This window comes from Mesitornis unicolor, unplaced genomic scaffold (genome assembly GCF_000695765.1).
Source record: "Mesitornis unicolor isolate BGI_N332 unplaced genomic scaffold, ASM69576v1 scaffold4120, whole genome shotgun sequence".
NCBI lineage: Eukaryota > Metazoa > Chordata > Aves > Mesitornithiformes > Mesitornithidae > Mesitornis > Mesitornis unicolor.
The window spans coordinates 1,835-24,565 of NW_010160115.1; the positions used below are offsets into that span (position 1 = coordinate 1,835).

Consider the following 22,731-nt stretch of genomic DNA (forward strand, 5'->3'; position numbering starts at 1 on the left):
CTCACTTTCCACTGGTGATGTTTCTGCAGCAGCTTTCCCTTTGGCCTTCAGCTGATGGATTGCAGGGCAAAGGCAGCCCCGCTGTCCCACTTTGCACCCTCATTAGATATGCAAACGTCTCTGTGGATATTTCCTTTGAGGGAAAAAAAAAAAAAATTGCTTCTTTTCCTCCTGTTAATAAACCAATGAAAACAAGAACAGCTGAGTTGTAAATTTTTTCACAGTACATTAATTATGTGCATGTGCATGTGTTTGTATTCACATGGGCTCACTGCAGTGCGGTGAGGGAAATACAGCTTATGCAGTTGGCATAAGCGCGTGATGTTTTTATTTAAAGAACTAAACAAGAGTTTTGGGCCACTTTTATGTTCTTCATTGTTTTGGGGGGATTTTTGTCTTTGGGGATCTTTCTGCTGGGCTATGAGAAACAGGTCTGGCTTGCAGGGTGGAGGATGAGATGGGTGAGGTGGCAGTTGCAGAAGCTCCTGCCTGTAGGCAATCTGCTGTTCTCTGCATCTGTCCAGTCCTCCACCTCCTCCTTAAAGGTTTCAGTTAAAATCTCTGCAGCTTGCTTAGTCATGCAGCTGGATGCCAAAGGCCAGTGGGAGCATTCTGCATTGCCTGGGGTGCCTCTTTAGAAGAATGCAGAGGGAGAAGAGAACCATTTTAAACCGGGCAGTCAGTGGTAGATAAAACTGGTGTAGTGACTGATGCTGGAGGGCAGGGTGAGAGGGAATTACTGCCTTTGGTTCTCAAGGGACTGCAGAGTGAAAATCTCTGTGGTAAAGGAGCATATGTTTTTTGCCTGTCAACCAGAGCCTGTGCAGCGGTGATGCTGCGAGGAAATGTGTCCTGGCTCTGCTAGTGCTGCACCTTCAGTTCCTCTTTCCTCTTCTTCCTCGAGCGCCTATAGCTGTGGTTACTGTACTGACCTTGCTGCAAATTCTCCTCTTCTGGGCAGGGCATGAGCACAGGGAGTCCGGTGGTGCTCTCTCCAGTCCCTGCAGACTGGTAGAAACCTGCTTCACGGTCAAGCTCAGCCAGCTTGGTGGTTTACTTAGAGGATGTGCTGGTCCTGCCCTCAGCTTTGCCAGCTACATCCTGGGTTGGGTTAGCAGAGTTTTGTAGCTTGCATGACAGTGATAAGCTGTGAGCCTGAACTGCCCTGAGAAGCAGAGTTGGGACTTTTTCATGATTTGCCTTGTCCTTGGACAGGTTTTCCTAAGCATGTGGCCTTGGCAGGGCCCTAGACACACTCTGCTCTCGCTGCCCTGCTCCAGAAGCCCCAGCAGTGCTTAGCCAGCGTGGCTGTAACATGTCTCTCCTCTCCCTCCCCAGGGTACCACCGTGCGGATGATAACAGCAGTTGACCAGGATAAGGGCCGTCCACGGGGCATCGGCTACACCATCGTCTCAGGTAAGTCACAGAGGGATGTGGCCACTGGGGCCAGAGGAGCTAGCCCTGCAATAAGTCTTTGTACATCCTATGCTTGGGAAATTATATTTGGCTAAGTTTCTCCTCAACTGCACTGCTTGCTCTTGTTGTTGCTAATTGCTGTAGCCTGCTGCTCCGACCAAAAGCTTTTACTCCTCTGAAAACCTTGCTTTGTTTTCAGTGCTATCAGAGCATGTTGTTTGCGGCTTATCCCTTTCCTTGAGCAGTGGATGTTATTTTTAACATATCTGGAATGTCTTATAGCAAACCCTTTCAGTGCTAACGATGAGCCACAAACAGCTCTGCTTCACACAACACCATGTGTAAGAAGCCATGGAGGAGACCTGCAAAGAGCCAGGCGTTAAACTATTGTTGGCAGTGGGGTGGTTATTGTTTCAGGAGAGAATGGGACTGATTAGGGGCTGAATGGCTCCTCGAGGTTTCTGTGGCATTTTTGAAAAGCCTCTGTGCCAAGGGCTGGCCTCTCGAGGGACTGCCAAAGCTTCACAAGCTGGGAGGCAGGGGGCTGAACCATGAGGGTGCAGGGCTAGAGAAAGAGGTTTAATTAGACCTGTGGAGAGTTTCTGCCTTCTACAGCCACACGGATTAATCCTGCCTTTGCAGACCAGCTCTGAAGCCCAAGGAACCTTTCCCAGTGTGCGTGGGTATCTTGCTGAAGCTGCTGTCACTGAGCAATGCTTGGTTCCTTTGGGACAGTAGCTCGGGATCTTCGCTTTGGGGGAAGGGCTACCAGGTTGGTTTGACTGGCTGTGGGAAAAAGCATCTGGTTTAGATTATAAGAGAATTCACTTTCAAAGAAAGTTCTGTTGGAGTTGTCTGGTGCTGAACCCTGCTTGCCATGCTATTGGTTTGGCAGAAAACCTCCTTGCAGTCCCACAAGTCCAAATCATTTTTGTCAGTCTCTCCTGATGGCAAAAGAGCCAGGGGCAGTCTGGGCAGGCATTTCTAGATAAAGCATAGCAGCTTTTAGGAAAGGCCAATTTTTGGGGTGTACCTGTGTCATTTAAGATGTCTTGAGATCAGCAAACCTCTGCCATATCCAAGGCAGACTTGCACTTGGACACTGCTTTTATGGTGCTGTGCCTCAGGGACTGACAGACAACTTGAGTTAACCCAGGAGTGAGGGACCAGCTTGAGAGGGTCTGGGTTGTAACAGTACTTTTGGCATTGCTTTTCGGGGGGATCTTAACACCAAGAAATGGCAGCAGTGTCTCCTCTCCTCACTGTACCGCCTGCTTTGGGTGCTGGCTGGCAGCTGCTTCGAGCTACATGTGTGGAAATAATGTCCCAGTTTCTCTTCTTCAAAGCCCAGCTGTTTCCAATGCTCTTGGAAATGGATGGTGAGGGCTCTGGAGAACAAGCCTGATGAGGAGCGGCTGAGGGAACTGGGCTTGTTTAGCCTGGAGAAGAGAAGGCTGAGGGGAGACCTCATCACCTCCTACAACTGCCTCAAGGGAGGTTGTGGAGAGGTGGGTGCTGGTCTCTTCTACCAGGTGGTGGGGGATAGAACAAGGGGAAACGGCACCAAGCTGTGCCAAGGGAGGTTCAGGTTAGAGAGAAGGAGGAAGTTCTTTCCTGAGAGGGTCGTCAGAAGCTGGAACAGGCTGCCCAGGGAGGTGGTGGAGTCACCATCCCTGGATGTGTTTAAAGAGCGGGTAGATGAGGTACTTAAGGACATGGTTTAGTGGGTAGACAGGAACGGTTGGATGTGATGATCTCAGAGGGCTTTTCCAACGGAGCCATTCTGTGATTCTTAATCAACCTCCAGGGTCGAGGTGACTTCACTCTGACATCCAAGTCCACTGATCCTGACTGCAAGCATCCAGGTTAGTCTGCCTTTGAAGATGCAAGGATTGTTTATTCCTCTAATTCCCTCTACAGTTTATTCTAATGTTCCTCTAGCACTAATTAAATAAGAAATTCCCTCAGATTGCGTGTATCAACTGGCCAAAGTGCAGCAGGGACTTTCTTTTGGCTGATAGGGGCCGTTTTTCACTGGAAACTGAACTGAAACCTCGAACTAATTTTGCAGCTGCCGCTGAGCTACCACGAGGATGGTAAAAGCCTTCAGCTTACAGAATCCTCACACAGCTTAAAGCCTGAAGATGCTCAGCAGCTGGGAAATCACCCTTGTCCTGTTCATACACCCTCCTTCAGGCATCTGCAGATGGCCATGGGCCATTTTTCTGACCCAATCTGCTGTAGGTATCTAAATTTGCTTTGTCGGCACCAGTGGAATATAAACAGCTCTGGGTTTTGCAGAGCCTTCATTTGCTGGCTCAAACCTACAGAAACAACCACGCATATAGAGGGTTAGTTTGATAAATGCTCATGGTCACGTTAGGCTTTCTGCTCATCTGATAGTCATGGCTGCTCTACTGAATTTAGAAAACCAAATCTTGGACCCTGGATTTTCACCTGGAGTGTTCATGCATGCTCTTATTATCATATCTCTCTCTGCTTTTCCTGTGAAACAGCCACAGTGTCCCTTTGCGAGTGTGCCCCACTCAGTGCCAGGGTAGCATCAGCCTGGCCATTATGGCTGGGCAGAGGGATGGTGGAAGGGAGCCAGGCCTGCTCCTGAAGCCTGGTGGCAGCGGGGTGTGCAGTGACAGGCTGGAAAATCAGTGCAAACATCTTTGCATCTGCTTACATATGCCAAGAGCTTAATCCTTGCCCCTGGTCCTGCCTGGTGGGGGGCAGCTCTTGTATCAGAGAATCAGGCAGAACACATCAAAGAGCGATTAAACTGTTTTGCATTCTTTTCCCAAACATGAGAATTGCAAAATATTTTCATAACTGGCCAGGAGTCCTCCTCCTGTCAACACCGATGCCTTGCAGAGTGGTGATGCTGGGAAGGATCGACCCATGGATAGACTGAGGGATGACTGCAGACACCCATCATCACCTTCTTCCTCCTCACCCTGCTTTAGGCTTAAGGCAGAGGTTTCCAAAATCCCTGTAGCCAGGCTTCAGGATGCTCTACTTCCGCTTGTAATTGAGTTTGTTGCCAGAACCAGAGTTTGCCAGCTCCATTCGGCTGCTGGATTGCAGCTGAGGTGAGTGGCTGAGGGCAGATTTTAGAGAAAAGGTAGTCATGGAGTAAACAATTTTTTTCTGAAGTTGTTAAGGGTGCAAGTGCCTGCTCTGCTCTGCTCAAGGCATTCTTTTATACCCTCCATGATTTGCTTCTTGCTTTTGAAAGAAGATGTTACCTTCTGATTTCTGAGAGCCCAGGCAAAGGAACCAGCTACTAGCACACCTCCAAAATCCTGCTTACCCAAGGCAAGTGTTTGGTGGGCAGGTAAAGCCTAATTAACTTGTCATTATCCTCAGTCACGATGGTAAAGGTCTGCGAGCAGACCTTGTGTCTGAGCTGGTAAATTTTTATGGTAATTTTGCAAAAAACTGGCCTAACATATGGGAACAGGGAAGCAAATTAAACTAGAAACCGACCGTAAGCAAAACTGAAGATGGCCAGTGGAGGTAGTAATTATACCTAGCTCTTCAGTTCTCTTGCACGAGGAGAGGTGGCGGTGATGCTGTTCCTATTTCATGGCAGGGATGGATGATGCCTCTCCTCGGCTCTCCCAGGCTTTTGGGCATAGGGCTTGCATGTAGGTGGTCTGATTTTTTTAATATATAGCAGCACGAAAGCTGAAAAGTAATCTAGCCGTTTATCATTTCTTTGATATTAATACCTAAAGCATTGGTGTGATTTGGAGGTGGGGTATAAAAATTAATTTGGAGTTGCCGGTGTTCTATTCACCTCCAGCCCTCGGGTAGCTGCGCCTCAGGATATACCGCAACAGCTCTTATTTATACGGCTATCTCCAGCACAAGGTCCTCCCATGACAGGAAAACAATAAAACGAAAAGATTAACCATAACCACATAAAATAAGACTTAAGATCTGACTTTATGCGGCCAGCTTACAAACCTGTTAAGCCTGAAATGATGGAGGAGCGCTGATCTAGCTCTGTCATGGCTTTGGCTATGTTGTCCTGCCTGCTGCCTGCTGACACAGGCAATCATTTCTATATCTTATAAGGAAAAGCCATTCGGTTGTTTCTCCCCTTTCCTCCCAATCTGAATGCTTTATCCCCATGAAAACATGCACTTTTTCACCCTGTGCTTTGCAAGGAGTGGGGTCACTGCCTTGCAAAAGGCGACCTGTAAAAGCAGACCAAATAAAGCCCCTCATGCTGACAAACTGTTAAGTGCCAGGGTCTGGTCTGTTAGGTCCCATCGCTCTGACAGGTGTTTCTGCCACTTTTCCCAGGAGAAGAGGAGGGCACAGGCAGCCCACAGCCGGTGCCCTGCAAAAGCACTCCTGCCTTGGTTCCCCAGCTGCTTTCACAGGTTGGAGATGCTCAGCCACTGAGGTCAGGTCTCTGTTTGAAGGACAGACAATTAATCCAGCAAAGTAATCCAGGGCTCCTTTTTGGCAGATTTATGGAGATGGCCTCTGTACTGAGGACTCTGCCTCATCATCTTTCATTTCCCAGGCAAAGCAAGTGACTTGTTGTATAACATGACCTGTTCTAGATAAGGCCTTTCATTTAGGGGAACTCTCCAGTCTAACAGAGATTGATTTTTCCCAGTGGAAACCGGAGGGCTCCAGTGCTCTCAGCAGGATCAGGCCTACAGACAGCAGTGTGTTTTACATTTGCTGGTGCTGCACATCGCCTGGGGTGTGGGGAATCCTTTGGCTCTTTAAGAGAAGGATTTTTATAACTAATTAAATGGCAATTTAATTAACAGGCAGGAGGGGACCTTAGCCCGTGAGCTCTTGTTAGGAAAACGTATTGTATGATCACAGTCTCACACTTCACTCGCTAGCAGTAAACTTTGGATTTCATTTATACCCAGGACAGTCAGGAGACTTCATGTCTCCTGGCATGAAGATGTGAAGGTGACCTGTGCTGCTTGGGCAGGCATCGAAGGCTTAAAGCAGGGCTAAGGGTCTCAGGGCTCTGCAAGTCAGCCTCTGCCTGCCTGACACATTTCAGGTGTGGTGATGGATGGGCAATGGGAGATTGTACAAGGGCAATCCGTGCATCCTCCCCAGGGCTTGGAAATTCCTGCAGGAGAGATAGGAGGGAGCACAGGGTTTTTGCTCCATGATGTGGTCCTCGGGGCTCTTCACAAACTCTTAGAGCATTTTTTTTTCCCTAAGTTGATTGTTTTAGGAGATTGATGCAGTTTCTGGCAAAGCACTCTCTTCCTAAAGCTGGTACATCCCAAGTGAAGCATGAATTAAAAATAATTATTTGCAAAATGTAATAGAAGCGGGACTTACAAAAGCAAGAGGGAAGTGTGTCTGAAAAGAATTGTTCTCCGTCTTTCTTCTGCTTTTCCTGCAAAGGGATAATATATAATATATGTGTTTATAATAATAATATATATGTTTGTGCGTATATGTATGTAAAAATGAGCGCAGTAGCTCTCAGAATGCATTTCACATGGTTGTAACAGATATGGAGTCCCTCACTGCCTTCCTTTTGAAAGTGCAGCATGAAAGAGGTCTCAGCTGCTGACACTTCCCTTTGTATTTAGACCTGAATTAATTAAGAAGGCAGGGCAAGGCAAACCACTTCCCTGAGTCCCTTAAACCGGACATCAGGGAGGATCCTTGGAAACAGGACATGCTAATTTTAATATTCTCGTTGCCAGTTGGCTTCACTTTGCCAGCTTTTTCCCACATTCGGATCGCTTGGTGAACTACTAGGATGTTAAAGTCCTCATAAATCACACCTGCTGGGAGGACCTTCCAATGTGATTTAAAGGCAGTCATCAGAGCAGAACATTTCTGTAGGAGGACACGCTGATGGGTGGAAAAGTGCTTCACACCAAGTTATTCATCAAAGGCTGTTTTTCCACCCTGCTAATGCAAGGGAATGAGATAGCACGAAGAAGATATGGTGGCTGCAGTTATAGCCCCTGTTTTCTTGGCTTGGTTGCTCCCTGCCTTCTTCTCTGCTTCTAATGATGCTTCCTTGTCATGCTGGCATCTTGCTTTGGCTCCCTGGTAATCCAGAAATCATTGGAAATGGATACGATTGGGGTAATGGTTTGCATGGCAGGTGGTCGCCCAGCAAATGGCCTTTGGTAATTAAAACTATACATTCCTATTTATGTGTAAATACAAAACAAAAGCACATTTTTTGTTTAATTTCTGAGACTACTTACCTTTAAAACTTTACATTCCTATTTATGTGTAAATACGAAACAAAAGCACATTTTTTTTGTTTAATTTCTGAGACTACTTACCTTCCTGGGATTTAATGTGTACTCAAGATGTTGGCAACCTCTGGAGAAGGATGAGCCCACACTGTCTCTGCTCTCATTGATGCTAGAGAAAACCAGTTCCGAGATGGTTTTTAAAGGAAAGGTTTCTGAAAGGTGTTAAGCCTGGAGATGTGGGATTTCTATTAAAAAGCTGATTCAGACTTTGCAGCCTTTTCATGTTCTCCTGGTGAGTCTGCTTACTGCTGTGGGAAAGGCAGGAGAGGTGGTTTGTGGGTCTCTCAATCCAGCCCAGGCACAGTAGCTGTTAAGAAAGTGCCAGTTTTCTGTGTATGCATCCTTCAGCTGTGGGGTGAGAGCATGGTCTGGAACTGCTGCTCTGAGGTGGCAATGCCTGCCAGCCTGGACCAGCCCTTTCTCTCTGGGAACATAAGCTGCCTCCTGCACCCTGTTTATTAGGACACAATCCTCTGCAAGCTCAGGTCAGGGGTTAAAGTGTTGTGTTCACAGAAATGAGTGAAATAAACACTTAGGGCAGTTTTCCCCACGTTGCTCTGTCGGCTTGGCACACAATCCAGCTGTTGGCTGCTCTCTGGTAGCAGGTTTTAGGGTTAGGTTCAACTGAAAGAGGAAAGGCTGGGAGGTAAAAAGCCAGGCCAGGCAGCGCGGGTGATTTGCCTTCCCTTTGAGCCACAGAGCTCGTTTTGGAGGATGTGGGGGAATGTTGGTTGTGCTCCAAGGCTCAGCATCCTTCCACGGAACAAATTACACAGAGCAGGAAGCTTTAAACACTGTGGGCCCTGTTCTCTCTGGTACCTGATCACAGCTCCTGGGGGCTTAGGGAGGCAGACTGCACCTCAGGTGATAAATCTCTTTTTATTTTCTCATACTGTATGTTTGGTTCTAAAAAAGGGAATTGTGCAAGAATTAAATCCAAGCTTCTTTTGTGACTCTGCAAGATCAGAAATTCTGCTGGTTGTGCTGGAACGGGCAATTAAATCTTTTGGGGAAGATACTAAAAATGCCAGTTTGCAGAGCAGGCATGTGTGGAGGAGTGCTAGCACACAGCTTTGGGCTTGATTTAGTTGTCCCAGAGAGAGCTGCATCTTCTGAGAAGAAAAACAAACCAAAGTTCAGAGCAGGAGGAACAGGCATTGTTTTCTAAAGCATCTTGATTTCACACAGAGCAAAGAAATAAAGCTCAGATATGTAATAACCTCTTTTCCTTTGGAAACAACTTGTTCCCTTTGAATTTAAGCATGGGGCAAAATATCTACCCTGGTGCGCTTCTCTGTATATCGCATGGGAGCAAAAACTCAAGGTGAAGAGCGGAGAGGTGGTCACGGAAGCTGATGGACTATTTATATGATGATAACTGTATCTGTTGCTGACTCTGTGAACCACATCCAACAGCATCTATTTCAGTGCCGAGGAGTCCTGACGGAGCACTTTTTGATTAATAAATTATCCTGCGCGAGGTGTGTGATGGGTTCCCCTTTCACATCTCATGAAAGTCACCTGCTCCAAGTTCAGTGGCTCAGCAAGCCCGGGGCCTTTCGAGGATGCAGCTTCTCAATACAAACAGACCTTTGTGTAGAGAAAGGTGGGAAAATTTGCCTGCATGGAGGAATTGGCTTCCCCTGGCTGGGAGGAAGCTCTTTGCTAGAGCTGGGCAATAGCTGCATCTCTCCTTCATATGGGTTTGAACGATGCTCAGATGCCGAAGGGGTAGGGAGGAAGGAGGAGATGTCAATGTCTTTTTTTGTCTTTTCTTTTCCTCTCTTTTATTCCCCACCCTGGGTTTGAGCCAGTATTTTTAATGGCCTTTTTAAACTGTGAGAGCTTTGGCTGAGGACAATTAAACTTTATGGCCCTCATCTATACAACCCCTCGTTATAACTGTGTTTCTCCAAAATTATGCCTATGCTACCATCCATTCCTCAATGAGTCTGGAAAAACACTCCGAATGGGCTACTATGATCCACCCCATTGCTCTCAACCCAGTGTCACGTTGCTCCCTGCCTTCCCAGTCCCCTGCCCGGCCACAGTGAACGCAGGAGCTGCCGTTATCCCTGTACCCACACATGGACAGAGGGATGGGAAAGTTTACATTCTCATTTTACCTGTGTCATAAGAATTAGCTGAGAGCAAGTGAGAGCAATGAGCGTGACAGAAAAGCATCCATATTGTTGTCCTAAAATTAATTATTTTTTTGTTCTTCCATCTGTTTGAGTCTGTAAAACATTGTGCAATTTGCTTGTCTCCTCTCTGCACTCCCTTTTGCTACCCAGCCTTTCCCTTCCCATCACCTAATTTCTGCCCCATCTGACTCCTACCGTGGCTCTCTCCCTGCCATGTACTTTGTCCAGCTCTGCAGGTTTGCAGTGGCAGAAGAGGCAGAAGTGGCACCTGCCTTCCCCCAGGGTGTCCCTCTCTGGGGGCTGCTGCCTTCTAGGCAGCCTTGCATTTATTTTCTGCTCCTTGCTCTGCTTTTCTTAAGGTCATCTTTGCTTTCCCAACATTTGAAAGCAGAGCTCCTCCTTTGCTGAAGAAAGACTCATTTATTCCTTAGCTTTGCCTGCTTGTGCAATGGAGCTGGATTGCCTGGCTCTTTGTGGATGTGCCACATCCTTGTCTGGATGGGGAAGGAGGTGGAGGACATGTAAGCCCTTGTTTGGCAGAAACCGAATCCTGGCCTTGGGTTCCTTTCTTAAATGAAGGGCATTGAAATTAAGTCCTTCGTGTCCATCTAGAAACGCTTTGGTGGTTCAGACCAAGTTTCAGAGTAGGCAGTAGCTGGCTCAAGCAGGGACATGTCCAGCAACTGGTAACTCCTGAGCCAAGCAAGTGATCATTTCACTGCCTGCCTGGTGTGGAGCAGAAGGCTGTGTGTGCCGTGGTGTGAGCACTGCTTCTGGGAGAGGCTGCTAAGGGCACATGGAGGAGAGGGGGCAAGGGTGACACCTTCTTGAAGACCACTTTGCTTCCATGTCAAGTGTGACCACAGCAGTCCCTGTCTGTGTCCTTAGAACAGTTAGCAGAGTGCAAACTTGGAGACGGAAAGGTCTGCGCCGTTCCTTGTCCCTCAAGGAACAGGATTATCTGGGGATTTCAACTGGGTTTGACATCTCTGCAAATGTTCTCCAACCCTTCTGTCTTCTCCATGACGTATCTGTGCATTGAAATATCACTTCAAAACCAGCGATGAGCAAACCACGGTTTGCTCCATCAGCGTGCCCAGAAGGCAGCACCGGCCACCGACCGTTGGCTGGAGTGCTGGGGCAGTGCAATGAGGAAGTGGCTCAGCCCATGACATCCACCTGCCTTCGAGGCCGCTGTGGACACAGGTGATTGTGGGTGGCCGGCTAGGAGCTTGCGACCATTAAGAACTGGGAGCAGGATGGTGCAAGCTCTGGGAGAGCAGTGGAGCAGAGAAATAGGTTGAAAGCTATCAGTCAGTGTGGCCATCTGCACCATCAGCTGCAGACTAAGCTGCGCCTAACCCAAGCTTGTCTTTTCCCTGGGTAAGGAAGCCGATGGGGAGATAACGGGAGAAGTGGGAAGGGAGGACAAATTATGCAGAGATGAAGAGAGTGAGAGACTGGGGGGGGGAGAGACAGACAAAATTGGCTATTCTTTTTTTCCCCTTTGTTCTGAGGAAAGTAAAGACATGTGAAGATGATTAGAGAGATTTTTGCAAAGGAAACGTCTCGGGGGAACGTGCGCTGTTCGGCAGTGTGAGTACTTCAGCGGGGATCACTGGCCAGAGGAATAATGAAGTGGTGGTTGGAGAGGCATTGTAAAGGAAATTATGAAAGGCCTCTGAGGGATGAGTTTGGAGACACCTCAAAAAAATTTGAGGCTAATTTGCAAAGCCAGCAATTCTCTGCTCACAGGAAGACATGCCGTAGGGCGTCAGATGTCTATCTGTCATGTGAACGGTGTTGGGGAGACTAAACTAGAGAAAAGCCTCTGATGTGCAGCCTGCAAGGGTATTTGGGTCCCTAATTTGTTCATCAATCCTTCAAAAATATGACTGTTGTCAAATATGAAACATACAACCATTTTTAGGACATGGTACTCAATGCCATGTTTAGTCCTTCGTGTCAAATTCCTGTCCTATTGACCTTTTTCCACTAAAACCTGTTGGTCTTTGCATTTACAAATACCTATTAGCAGAATGGTATTTTGTGACTGTGATAAATAATTTAGGCTCAAACAGGATTTCAATTAAAGTTTACAGTTTATTAAGTGAGTAAAGGCAAGCAAACAGCGCTGGGTGCGTGGGGACAGAATGTCCTAATCCTGTTCTGATCCCTCAATCCGCACAATGTGCAGGTCTCCTTTGGGGTTTATATTTCTTTAACTAATACATATTTACAAATATGTACAATACAAATTACAGAGCAAAGGTGGGAAGTCAAGATGAAAAGGAAGGGAACTGTTGCAGGGAGGACTAGAGATCTTCATGCATGGCAGCAAAAAGTTAAATTAATTTTAAAAAAGCAAGGCTGCTACTAATATTTTAAGTAGCCACACATCAGTTCATTAAGCTGGCTAGCAGGCAATGGGCCATTTCAGACGGAAAGCAGAGGGGACCAAGGACAGAAATGGGAGGCATGTGGTCTGAGAGGAAGATATAAAGGTTCAGTAAAGGGGGAGAAAGGTGTTACGGCACTTTGGGTTCTGGAATGGTAAAGAGATGCTAGCAGCCAGCGTCTCAGGAAAGTCAGGGGGGCTCTTGGGGCTGGGAGGGAGGGGAAAGCTGTGACTGGAGGCTTTGGCCATCCTGCAAAAGTTGCAGCCATGGTTAATCAGGGGATAGGAAGGGAGCAAGGCACATGCTGAGTGATGGGAAACAACTTTCTGTGGCAGCAGATCTGTCTTGCAGCTCCCTTCCAGGGAAATGACAAATGTGTGTGCTTCATTCATGCTGAGATACATTGAGAAGACAGGGTGGGGTTTTTTTTTATTTTTGACTGGGATTAATGTGGAGTTTTCTTGCCCTCATTTGAGGCTGGATCAGGCAGGGGTTTCCACATACCATGAGATGATGAGGGCAATGTTGTGGGTGGCCATATGCCCATGTATAGCCTCCTTGGTCATCACTAATTCAGCAGCATCCTCTGGTATTGTGTCAGACTGGCGTCAGGTATCCCAGGCTCCACACACCAACTGCTTGCTTTTGTCTGGCTGATGGAGAGAGCATCTGGGGCTGTTGCAAGGGCGTTCCCAATGCAGGACATTAGTCTCCTTAGCATCTGCTGGCCATGAGACTCAAGTATTGCCTTAATCTTCTCTGGGTGTCTAATTTCAGAGGAGGAGACAAGCTGAGGATAGGATGCTTGGTGGAGTCAACACAGACCTCTGTGGCTCCCTGTCTGGTTGCTTGCACGTAAGGATGAGCACAGAGGCCAAATTTGGCTCAAGTAGAGGAAAAAAGGCAACTGCCTTTGTGTGGGGCCAACACATCTGGCAAGAGCATAAAAACAGGGCAAGTGCCTATAGTGCTTACCCGAATAGTGCCCCTGGCACCAAACATGTCCAGTTAAGAAACTTCCTGAGCTGCATGTGGCTTCTCTGTTGTTCGATTATTTTATTTCTTTCATTAACCTCCTCCATCTCTCCTTGAATACATGTGGACATTTATCATTCTCAGCATGCTCTGACAAGAGACCCCACAGTTAAACTACTTCTTGTTACATGAAGAATTACTTGTGAGCACAGTTATTCTGCACCTTTGATTAACCTGGGCTGATGTCCCTTAACTCTTGCATTTTAAGAGGGAGGCTGTGCCCACCCTGGGGACACAGTGCCGTGCGAATGCAGGAGGTTGTTCAGAGGGGAGCACCTGGATTCAGCCCTAGTTTTGGCATATTTTAACCAAAACCCTTTGAAATTCTTCAGCTGCCTGCAGCATTCATGACTTTATCGGCTTTTGCAAGGAAAGCACTGTTTTGAGCTCTGAGCTGGGGGAGGTCAGAGGGCGAGGGGACCACTACAGCCATTACATTTTAAAGCATGTTGAGATAAAGCGCAGAGTTCGCAGAACTTCCTGCAACCTGTGCCCAGCTTGGGTCTGCTCTGTAAAACCTCTCTTTCAAGCTCCAGGTCCAGTCATCATGGAGGCTGGCCAAGGAAGAGAGTCATGTCCTTCTGCTTCCCTCTCTGCGTTACTCCCTGTGCCATTCAGCATCAGCTGTACCTGCTGCTTGTGCTCACACTCCGTTCTTTTCCTCAGGTAACACCAACAGCATCTTTGCACTGGACTACATCAGCGGAGCCTTAACCCTGAATGGGCCACTGGACCGGGAGAACCCCTTCTATAGCGCAGGATTCATCCTCACGGTGAAGGTGAGAGCTTCTCCATCTGGGAGACACACTGGTAGAGCAGGACAGGGAAGGCATCCTGCCTGGGCACAAGTCCTTCCAGGTGGAGGTGCAACCCTGGGAGCTGGTGTTGCTCCTGTGGGCATTCAGAGATGTTATCAGCTGTTTCATGGCAAAGCCAAGTGGGATGTTTGACACACCCCTCTTGTATGGTAGTCCAAAACATGGTTGCCTCTATGGATGTATAAGGTCACTTTTGGTGACCTGCCTGGCCTCCAACTAGTTCTCTCCGTGGTTATATCTGCTGGCAGCATGCTGATGCCCTGGGATTGCAAACAGCATGAGACACCTACATTCAGGCACGTGAATTGTACTCACCTGTGCCTATTTCCCACCTTTGCCCCCCTAATCCCCAGAAAAACAGGACCATTTTGTCATGTCAGTGGACAGCAGTAAAACAGGGCATCGTCTGCATCTAGGCACATCGTAGGCAGTCACAGGCAGGGAGCAATGCTGAAAGTTGCCTCCTCAAGAAAGGCCACTGAAGCGTGATCTTCCAGCCCCACCTGAGAGCGGCTCCCTGGCTCTGCTCGCAGCCCTGTAGTTAAAATCGATACCAAGCTGGGCAGCTGGTTGGAAACACATTTAGAAGTATAGATTCTGCTGCGCTGGGGTGGGGGAAAATCAGCATTGTGGGAAGGGTCATTGATTGGGAGGGAAGCAGCTGGTGCATCGCCTTCTCATTTTGGCAAGTGCGATGCATTGCAGGGGGCAAAGGGACAAGAAATTCCCCCTCTTGGTCCCAGGCACATGTTGTACTGTGAGGCTTGATGCACGGGGGAGAGATCCACATCCATCTCTATTATCTCTCTTGGTTTGGGCTTCTATAATTTAAAATTCAGTAGAAATCAAGAGAGGGAGTGTTGTCTGTTTTTAATAGGGACAAAAATATCTCTTTAATCTTGGAAAGGTTTGTGAACCTGAAAACTTGCCAGTTTTCCTGCCTGCGTGATAATGGAGTTCCAACTATGTTCTGTTGATCCCATAGATTTTATTTCCTCTCCCCACAAACTTTGCGTCTTCCTGCAAATGCCAGCACTCTGCAGCTTGCATCCCCAGGACCCAAAATGTTCTCTGCTGCTCTTGTCCTGGAGCACACAGTGAAAATACAGCTGGATTGCTCCTTGTTCAGATCAGCCTGTTCTGCTGTTGTGTGCAGAAGCAGTGAATAGCAATGAGCCGTGTGGGTCGCGTTAGCGTTGCTTTTCTGTGCCCACAGCAAAGAAAGATTATCCAAAGGACAAGAGGAGGGACTCAGTTTGAAAAGGCTGTTTCACAAGTCTTTCTTCTCTGACAGTAAAATCTGCACTCTTTCCTTTTAGGAAAGAAAAGTTAAAGTCCTTCTTGAGACAGAAGTGCTATATAGAGTCATGACTCAACTCTGTATTTAGACACATGTTGCCAAACCTATTTAAAGGTCTAAATCTTGTTTTCCTCTGTTGTCCTAGTTTTCTCTCCCTGTACTGGTACTATGGTGGTTACTTCCTTGCTCCTGGTTCCACCTCAGGAGATGACAGAGAAAAAAATAGGAGTGGTCTTTGCTCCATCATAGTTTCCCTTATTTTGAGGACTGTCCCCCACATCTCGCAAGGCAACTTTTTGGTTTAAGAGCTTGTGGCTGGGGAATCACCAAGTCATCCCCTAGCATGACTCCAAGTCCTGACAACCTGCTGCACAACAGGGACAAGTGAGAACTTGGCCACAGCCACCCAAAGGGAAATGTTAAACCCTGGGAAGAGACCAGGTTTGCAAGAGCATTGTGAGTATGAAGCACGGGTGATGGAAGAGCTGGATCAACGTCTGTGTGTGTTAAGGGGTCAGCAGTGTGGAAAGGTGCTCCAGGTTAAGGGGCACTGACAGAACTAACTGAGCATCCTTCCTTGGCAAAGTGGAGGAAGCAAAAGCTGCAAGAGCCTCTAATCTCAGCATGCACTCTTCATTTTACATGTATTTTTTGAAAATTAAAGGCTACTCTGTTGTTTTCTCCCCTTGCAGGGGACAGAGCTGAACGATGACCGCACACCCTCCAACGCCACTGTCACCACCACCTTCAACATCCTCGTCATTGACGTCAATGACAATGCACCCGAGTTCAATAGCTCGGAGTACAGTGTAGCCATCCCGGAGCTGGCCCAGGTGGGCTTTGCCCTTCCCCTCTTCATCCAGGTGCAGGACAAAGATGAGGTGAGATTTTCCCTGCCACAGGCGTTTCTGTCCATCCTTTGTAGGGTAGCACTGGGGTGCAGGGAAGAATAAGTTACTGATTAACCTTTGTTGAGGTGCATGTTTATGTCCTGATAGCCGTTTTTTCGGTTCTTACTGCTGCTCTTGCTCCACTTGCTTGATCCCAGAAGTGCAGTCACCCTTCCCAGGCCACAGGCACGCCTCGTGCTTTAGTGCAGTGAGGATTGTAGGGCCACTGAGAGCCAGAAAATAGAATTGTGTGGGATGCTGATTCTCGCCTGCTTCTGAGGGCTCTTTTTGGGCAGCCCTTTGCCAGTCTGGTTTAGAAAGGGAGGAGGTTTTTCCAAGGGACTTGTCAGAGAGGGGGAAGAAAGGACCTCCGGAGAATCTGCCCTGGCGGAGACGTGTACTGCTGCTGTCAGGGGAGCAGGTAAGGCATGCCTACTAGCAAGGGGCTGGAGGAAGCATGAGGGGACTGGGATACCAGCTCATCACTGCAAACAAGCTGGTAGTGTCAAAGGTTTGCTCTCCCTCATGTTAATGGAGCTCCTATTTATGATGCATTGGGCTGTGCCACGTAGGGATTGCAGAGTGTTTTCCAGCCCTGGGCTTGCAGCCTTCAATTACACTGATTATTTGACTTGTGCAGTTCACACCATGCTGGTATTGTGTGCCAGTACCCTCCAACCTTGCCACACTGCCTGGTGGCTGCTTCAAACAAGTGCTAACACCTCATGGTCGACTTTCCAAAATCCCTCGGAAAGGCTCTGGCCGTGGGCTCCTGCCATCCCTGTTCCTCTTTAGACCAAGCAAGAGACAAGAGGAGAGGTTTTGTCAGAATAAATGGTATCATCAGGATGTTTTCCTGATGCTTCTAGTAAATGATGCGATAGCACCAAGGAATATGAAACAGAATATCTTCCCCTGCCCCCTGAAATCCCAGTAGGTCTATGAAAATGTGCCTCTTCTAAGATGCCTTTGCTGGATGAAATGATGGATTTGCTTTTCCCTAGCCCTGGCTGGAGTTCACCACATCTCATAAAGCCACCCAGAAATCCTTTTATTTTTCATATGAAGTGATCATGACACAGAACTAATAATCTACTTGTGACATGATGTCACCATCTGAGAGTTATGAGTTCAGCCTAAAGAGGTGCAGATGAGCTATTAAGCAGATAAAGAGACTGTTTTTTTTCTTGAAAATGTCAATTGCTAATAAAGAAGACATGGATATGACAGATGCTTAGGATAGTTTCTTAATAGAGCCACTGTCGCACTTTCTGAGAGATGTCAGCAGATCCATTCCTGAAGGGCATTGTAACACTTCTGTTGTGCCAGAAGGATCTGTCATTATTTCTGGTTAAAAGCTCATTTTATTTAAGTGACTCCCATTCAAGAATTCACTTTTCGGCCTTGCTAATTTTAAAACGGGAGAATAAAAAATAGCCTTGCCTTCCCAAACGCACCAGCAAAAAAATAAACTGATTCTTTTGGTGTATTTCTTTAACTTCCTGAGATTTCCCCAAAAGAATTGGCTGAAAATTTTAAAACTGCTGAGAGGACCTCTTCTGTGAAGGGAGTCTGAGGGAGTTTTACTGTACGTGTCTGTGGAGACATCATATTAGCACAGATTGCTTTGACCATAGCATTATTTTGCCTGATAAGAAGCACAGGAGAGCTGATGTCTTGGAATAACTAGAGGGAGGAAGGTTATAAACAGTTGCTTATCCTGCGGTGGATCTTTCTTATTTCCCCTTGTGGATGCTTGCAACTGGATTAACCATCAAAGTAACGCTTTGGGGGAAAAAAAATGGTGGGGAGGATAGCCAGGTTGTGAAAAAGATGTATATGAGAGAGAAGTGGGACTGCATCTGCAGCCGGGCTTGTTCTAGCACTGCTTCCCAGGCAGTGTATTTATAGAAGTCCCAAGACCCCCAGACTTTCAGTAAAAAACTTACAGAAAGGGAAGATAGTTGTCTGATGGTGAAATTTTGGATGCTCAAGTACCTCATGAGAGTTGTGAGGCTTTTACAAACCATCTGGATTTGAGGTAGTTGAGATGACACTGGACTCCCTCGTCTCCCAGGGCTGTGGGGGCAGGGGTGGAGGGATGGGACGGCAAGGAACTGAGGTCTTTAGGCAAGGATGTGATTGAGGATTTGGCTGACAAAAGCTATTTTGCCAGCACGGCCTTCATGCTGGAGATGACACAATTCATTTGTGTAAGGGGCAAAGGAAAGCAAGAGAATTATATAGGTCTCCAGGGAGAGCAACTAAATAAATAAATGAGAGACACATGAAATCAAAGTTAGAGTCTTGAGGAAGCTAATTTTGCACAAGTTTTGTCCCCTGCCTCCCAGCCCATGTTGTTTAGTCCTGGGAAAGCCCTGTGGCGGGTTGGTTCCTTTCTTGAGCTAAAGCATCCAGCCTTCTGTCCCCTCCAGCAAATTTTGATGCTGTTCCTTCAGCCCTCACATTTGTTAAGGTCCTGCTTGGACGAAGCAACCCATGTCTGAACCTTGCCCCATGTGGGGGTCCCGTGGGGTTGGGTGGCTTTGGGGAACCTGCCTGTCATTGCACCTCGATTGTGTCTTTGTAGAGGTGGGGACAAAGTTGTCACATGGATCTGGCCTTAAAACACACTGTGTGGGCTGCCAGGCTGTGAAACAAAAAGGTGTTTTTGAAATCAGGCTCACATGGCCTTTTTAAATTGTGGGGGGTTGGTCTTTCTTTCTTCTGATGTGTTTTGCACAAACTTAAATGATTGCTTTTTTGAAGGAGTTAGATTAAACGATTCAGCAAAGCACTTAAAAATGTATTTACGTTGCACACAAGACCACGCTTGAAAGCATGTGCTTAATTTTGCCTCTGTTTAAGTGCCTTTCTGGAGCTAGGCTGGCATTAACATCTCAGACAAGGTACCTAGGCAGGGTGTCTCCAAGGAGAAACACCTTCATCTGAGTCTGTCCTTTGCAAACCCCCACCTGCCATCCCTTAAACGTGGTCCCAGCCTTGCTCCAAGAGAGGCTGGCTGGAGGTGTGAGGTGGGAAGGGTGAGCATCTCAAGAGGATGCACCCAAGTTGAGCTGAGATGACCCCAGACATGGATTCGGCATGCAGCCAAGAGGTGTTCAACTGCATGTTCTGGTTTTTCTTTCTGCATTCTTGGTGGCTTACTGAAAACACTTGAAGTCAGGAGAAATCAGTGCACAGGGCTTGCACAGGGTTTTGGACCTGGCCTTCAATGAACCAAGGAAAAATCATTAACCTCTGTGTGGCTGAGTTTCTCTCTCTGCCGGATAGGCAACAAACTACTTGAATACCTTTCCAAAGCTATTTGTGACCTACCTATGAAAATCTGTGAAAGTTTCTAATATTTAGGCTAAGCCCATACCCAACTGGACACAGCAGAAGACCAGTATGCATATACACACACACTCCCAGGCTGGGGTTGGATTCTCCTCTCATTCACTTGATAGATCAGCAGGGGTGAATAAATCCTGTGTGTGAGACCACAGATTAAAGCCTTGAATTACCTAGGTTTGCAACAAGGTTTGTTTCCAGATTGAGAGAAAGCACCCCAAGCTGTGGAATAAGCTTATGTTAATTCGGAGGGCTGGTTTGGTCAGGCTTATCTGCTCTGAGGCTGGCTGAGTGGGGGGCTATGGATATCCTTTCTGGAGATGCTGGTATTATACAGCCTGGTATGCAGTATTTTAGGGAGAAGGCAAGAGTTTGCCCATGCAGGAAAAGGAGCAGGGCATCTTTGAGGGCATCCCCCATTTAAGCTTCCTATTACTGAAAGATCTACAGAGGTGCGTTAAGAGAAACGGCAGTGTGCTTTCTCAGGGCACACCACAGAAACCAGCGCTGCTGCCGTGGCCTTTGCTTGATTTTCCTTGATGCAGTTGACTGAAGAGGAAGAAAAGGGCAGAGGCTGTATAAAGCACAAGTATGATGGGCTGACATTTCAAAATTATTCTGAAACAATTCTCCAGAATAAGCATATTGAAGAAGATAGATGAGGTATTTAAAAGAAGAAAATCTAGGCCATGGGAATACACAATATTTTATTGCATAAAGCTACATCAGAGACTCGCGTAAGTAGATTGCATGTGCCCATGTGTGTGCAGGTGCAACATATGAATCATCCATAGCATATATATATGCATATGACACACGCACACTATAAATACGATCTACACAGCAAGGAACTGTAAGGGGAATTGACGGCACTTGAGTATTCTCTCCCAAAAGTGCCAGCTGCCAGTTGGGCTGAATTAGATTTCACAGGGGTTTTTGCAATACATGGAATTCACCAGCAAATTACCCTTAAAGAGGGAAAATCAATCATTTGGAGCAGAGATAAGCTGAAGGCGAGGCAGGCTCGGATTGATCCAGTCTGTGCAGGCGTGTGTGGAATTCAGCAGATAACCTGGGGAGAGCGGGGAAGGAGAAAACTCCTCTGAAAGGGGGGCAGTGGGCAAGGACTGACACTTAGGATGGACAGAAAGACGGGAGAAAAAGGCTGTCAGTGTGAGGAGGGGGATCAGAAAGGCTGGGAAGCATTTTGCTGCAGGAATCTTGCATCACCTGTGATCTCGGTGAGGTCCTTAGGGATACAGGGGACAAGCACCCCTGCCCAGTGAGCCCTTGAATGAATCACTGATGCTGTCATGCTCAGGTACTGGGTGGGCAGTGGGTGCTGGGAGCAACCAGTGGGTGCTGGGAGCCCAAGCTGGCTGGCTGGGCAGCAGGAGAGAGGTAGGCAGCTCCAGAGGGGCTATTCAGAGCACTCAAGTTTAATGCCTTGAAGTGGGTGAAGAGAATAACCCTCGTTATTATGGCTTGTGTATTCAAAGGAAGGATTAAGCATTATTTGTCTCTGACTAGCTAGAATCAGGCATAAGGTATCCAAGCTGTACAAAGAGGCACTAATAGCTTTTTTAAAAAAAAACAACTCTTTTTTTTTTTCCCCTTCTTCCTCCACTACTTCTGAACTTTCCTTCCTTTACAAACTTGCCAGAATGAGGGATATTAAACACTCCTCAGCTTTTTGTAGGGAATAGCCCATACCTAGAAAGTGGCTGGGAGGAAAGCTGGAGTTAAGCTGGATTTGGTGCTTCAGGAAGGCAGGGCTCTCCATTTTGGAAAAGCAAGCTGCAGCTGAGCTTGGATAGAAGGAACTGAAGGGAACCAAGTCCGCATGAAGAGAAAAAAACTGAGGATCCCAGGCTGCTTTTCCCAGATCTAACTCAGTTTGTGCTGAAAATTATTGGGGGCCACCACCCTACCTATGCACCTTTGTGATTTCAGGAAGTGGTATGGTTGAGGAAGCATTGTTTGCTTGACTAGGGGTTTGGGAGGTTTTTGTTTGTTTGTTTGTTTACCTTAAGTTTGTGTGCAGCCATTGGTGAGTGATGCTAAATACTTGCTTGGGCTGGTGGAAGGCTGAATAATTTCTGAAGCATTTCCATGTGTGGTCCCATGAAAAAAAGGGAATGATGGCTGAAGCCAGTGGGTGATGTTGGGTGAAAAAGCAGGGATAAAACTCATGATCCATCCTTCAGTCAAAGCTGAAACAGCTGATGTAGCTGTTCCTGGCCTCCTGATGTGAAAAGGGGTTCCCTAATTTGTGGTGAACCATGCCCTGTGAGCACTGCTTGCAGGTTGGGAGAGCAGACTTTTGACTGTGATTCATAGCAGGTGCATGAACAGGTCCCACATGGTGGCCAGGACCTCTGGAGGGACACACATACCCATCTCCTGGCATCTTACAGCCTCATGCCTGAGCTTCTGCTCTCGCCTGCCAGTCTGTGCTGTGCTAGCTGTGCCCAGGGACGGTCTCCCCTTTGCTCCAGCCCCCTGAAATATAAAGATGAGGATTACGCACATGAGGCTGGCAAACTGGTCCATCATGAACTGGTCAAATATGAAGCATTCAAGGTAAATCAGTCAGCAATTGCTTTTTTTTGAAGTTGAGTATCGGCATGAGGTTGATGCCGGCATTGTGGCAGCAGGGACGTGACGCAGCTTCTATTACATGCTCCAAGAAATACACACGTGAAGAACAAAGTAATAATTACGCTCAACTGCAGCTACAATTGTCTTTTAGCTGAATTGACATGAAATTTCCATCAGTTGCGGTACTGGCTACAGCTGGGAGGAGGTTTGATTGCTGGGAAGGAGGCAGCGGGCAACAGCCTCGAGTCACAGCAAGTGCTGGCCCCGTGCACTGGCACGGGATGAGCTGAGCTGGGAAACACGTGGCTGTGTCCCAGCTTTGTGAAATAGCGAACTTCCCTCAGAAGCCCGTTTCTTTATGGCTCAATTTGTTTCAGATGGAGGGTGCATGCAGACTGGTTTATTATTTTAGGGTTGCTATGCTTTGGCAGGCTGCTCATTAATGTATGCCTCTAAAGGCAGGGAAAGGAGCCAATTTGGTTTTGGTGA

General features: G+C 47.3%; 1 protein-coding gene across 1 annotated transcript in view; it reads left to right on the forward strand.

The window, feature by feature from the left end:
• Nucleotides 1-1,338: 1,338 nt before the first annotated feature.
• CDH23 (cadherin-related 23) overlaps nt 1,339-22,731 on the forward strand; it is a gene marked incomplete at its 5' end in the record, with an annotated part of 106,117 nt that continues 84,724 nt past the window's right edge. Inside the window, 3 exons of the mRNA XM_010188795.1 lie at nt 1,339-1,417; nt 13,946-14,058; nt 16,090-16,278. Of these exons, the coding sequence (XP_010187097.1) occupies nt 1,339-1,417; nt 13,946-14,058; nt 16,090-16,278 (381 nt within the window). The remainder of the gene's footprint in view (nt 1,418-13,945; nt 14,059-16,089; nt 16,279-22,731) is intronic.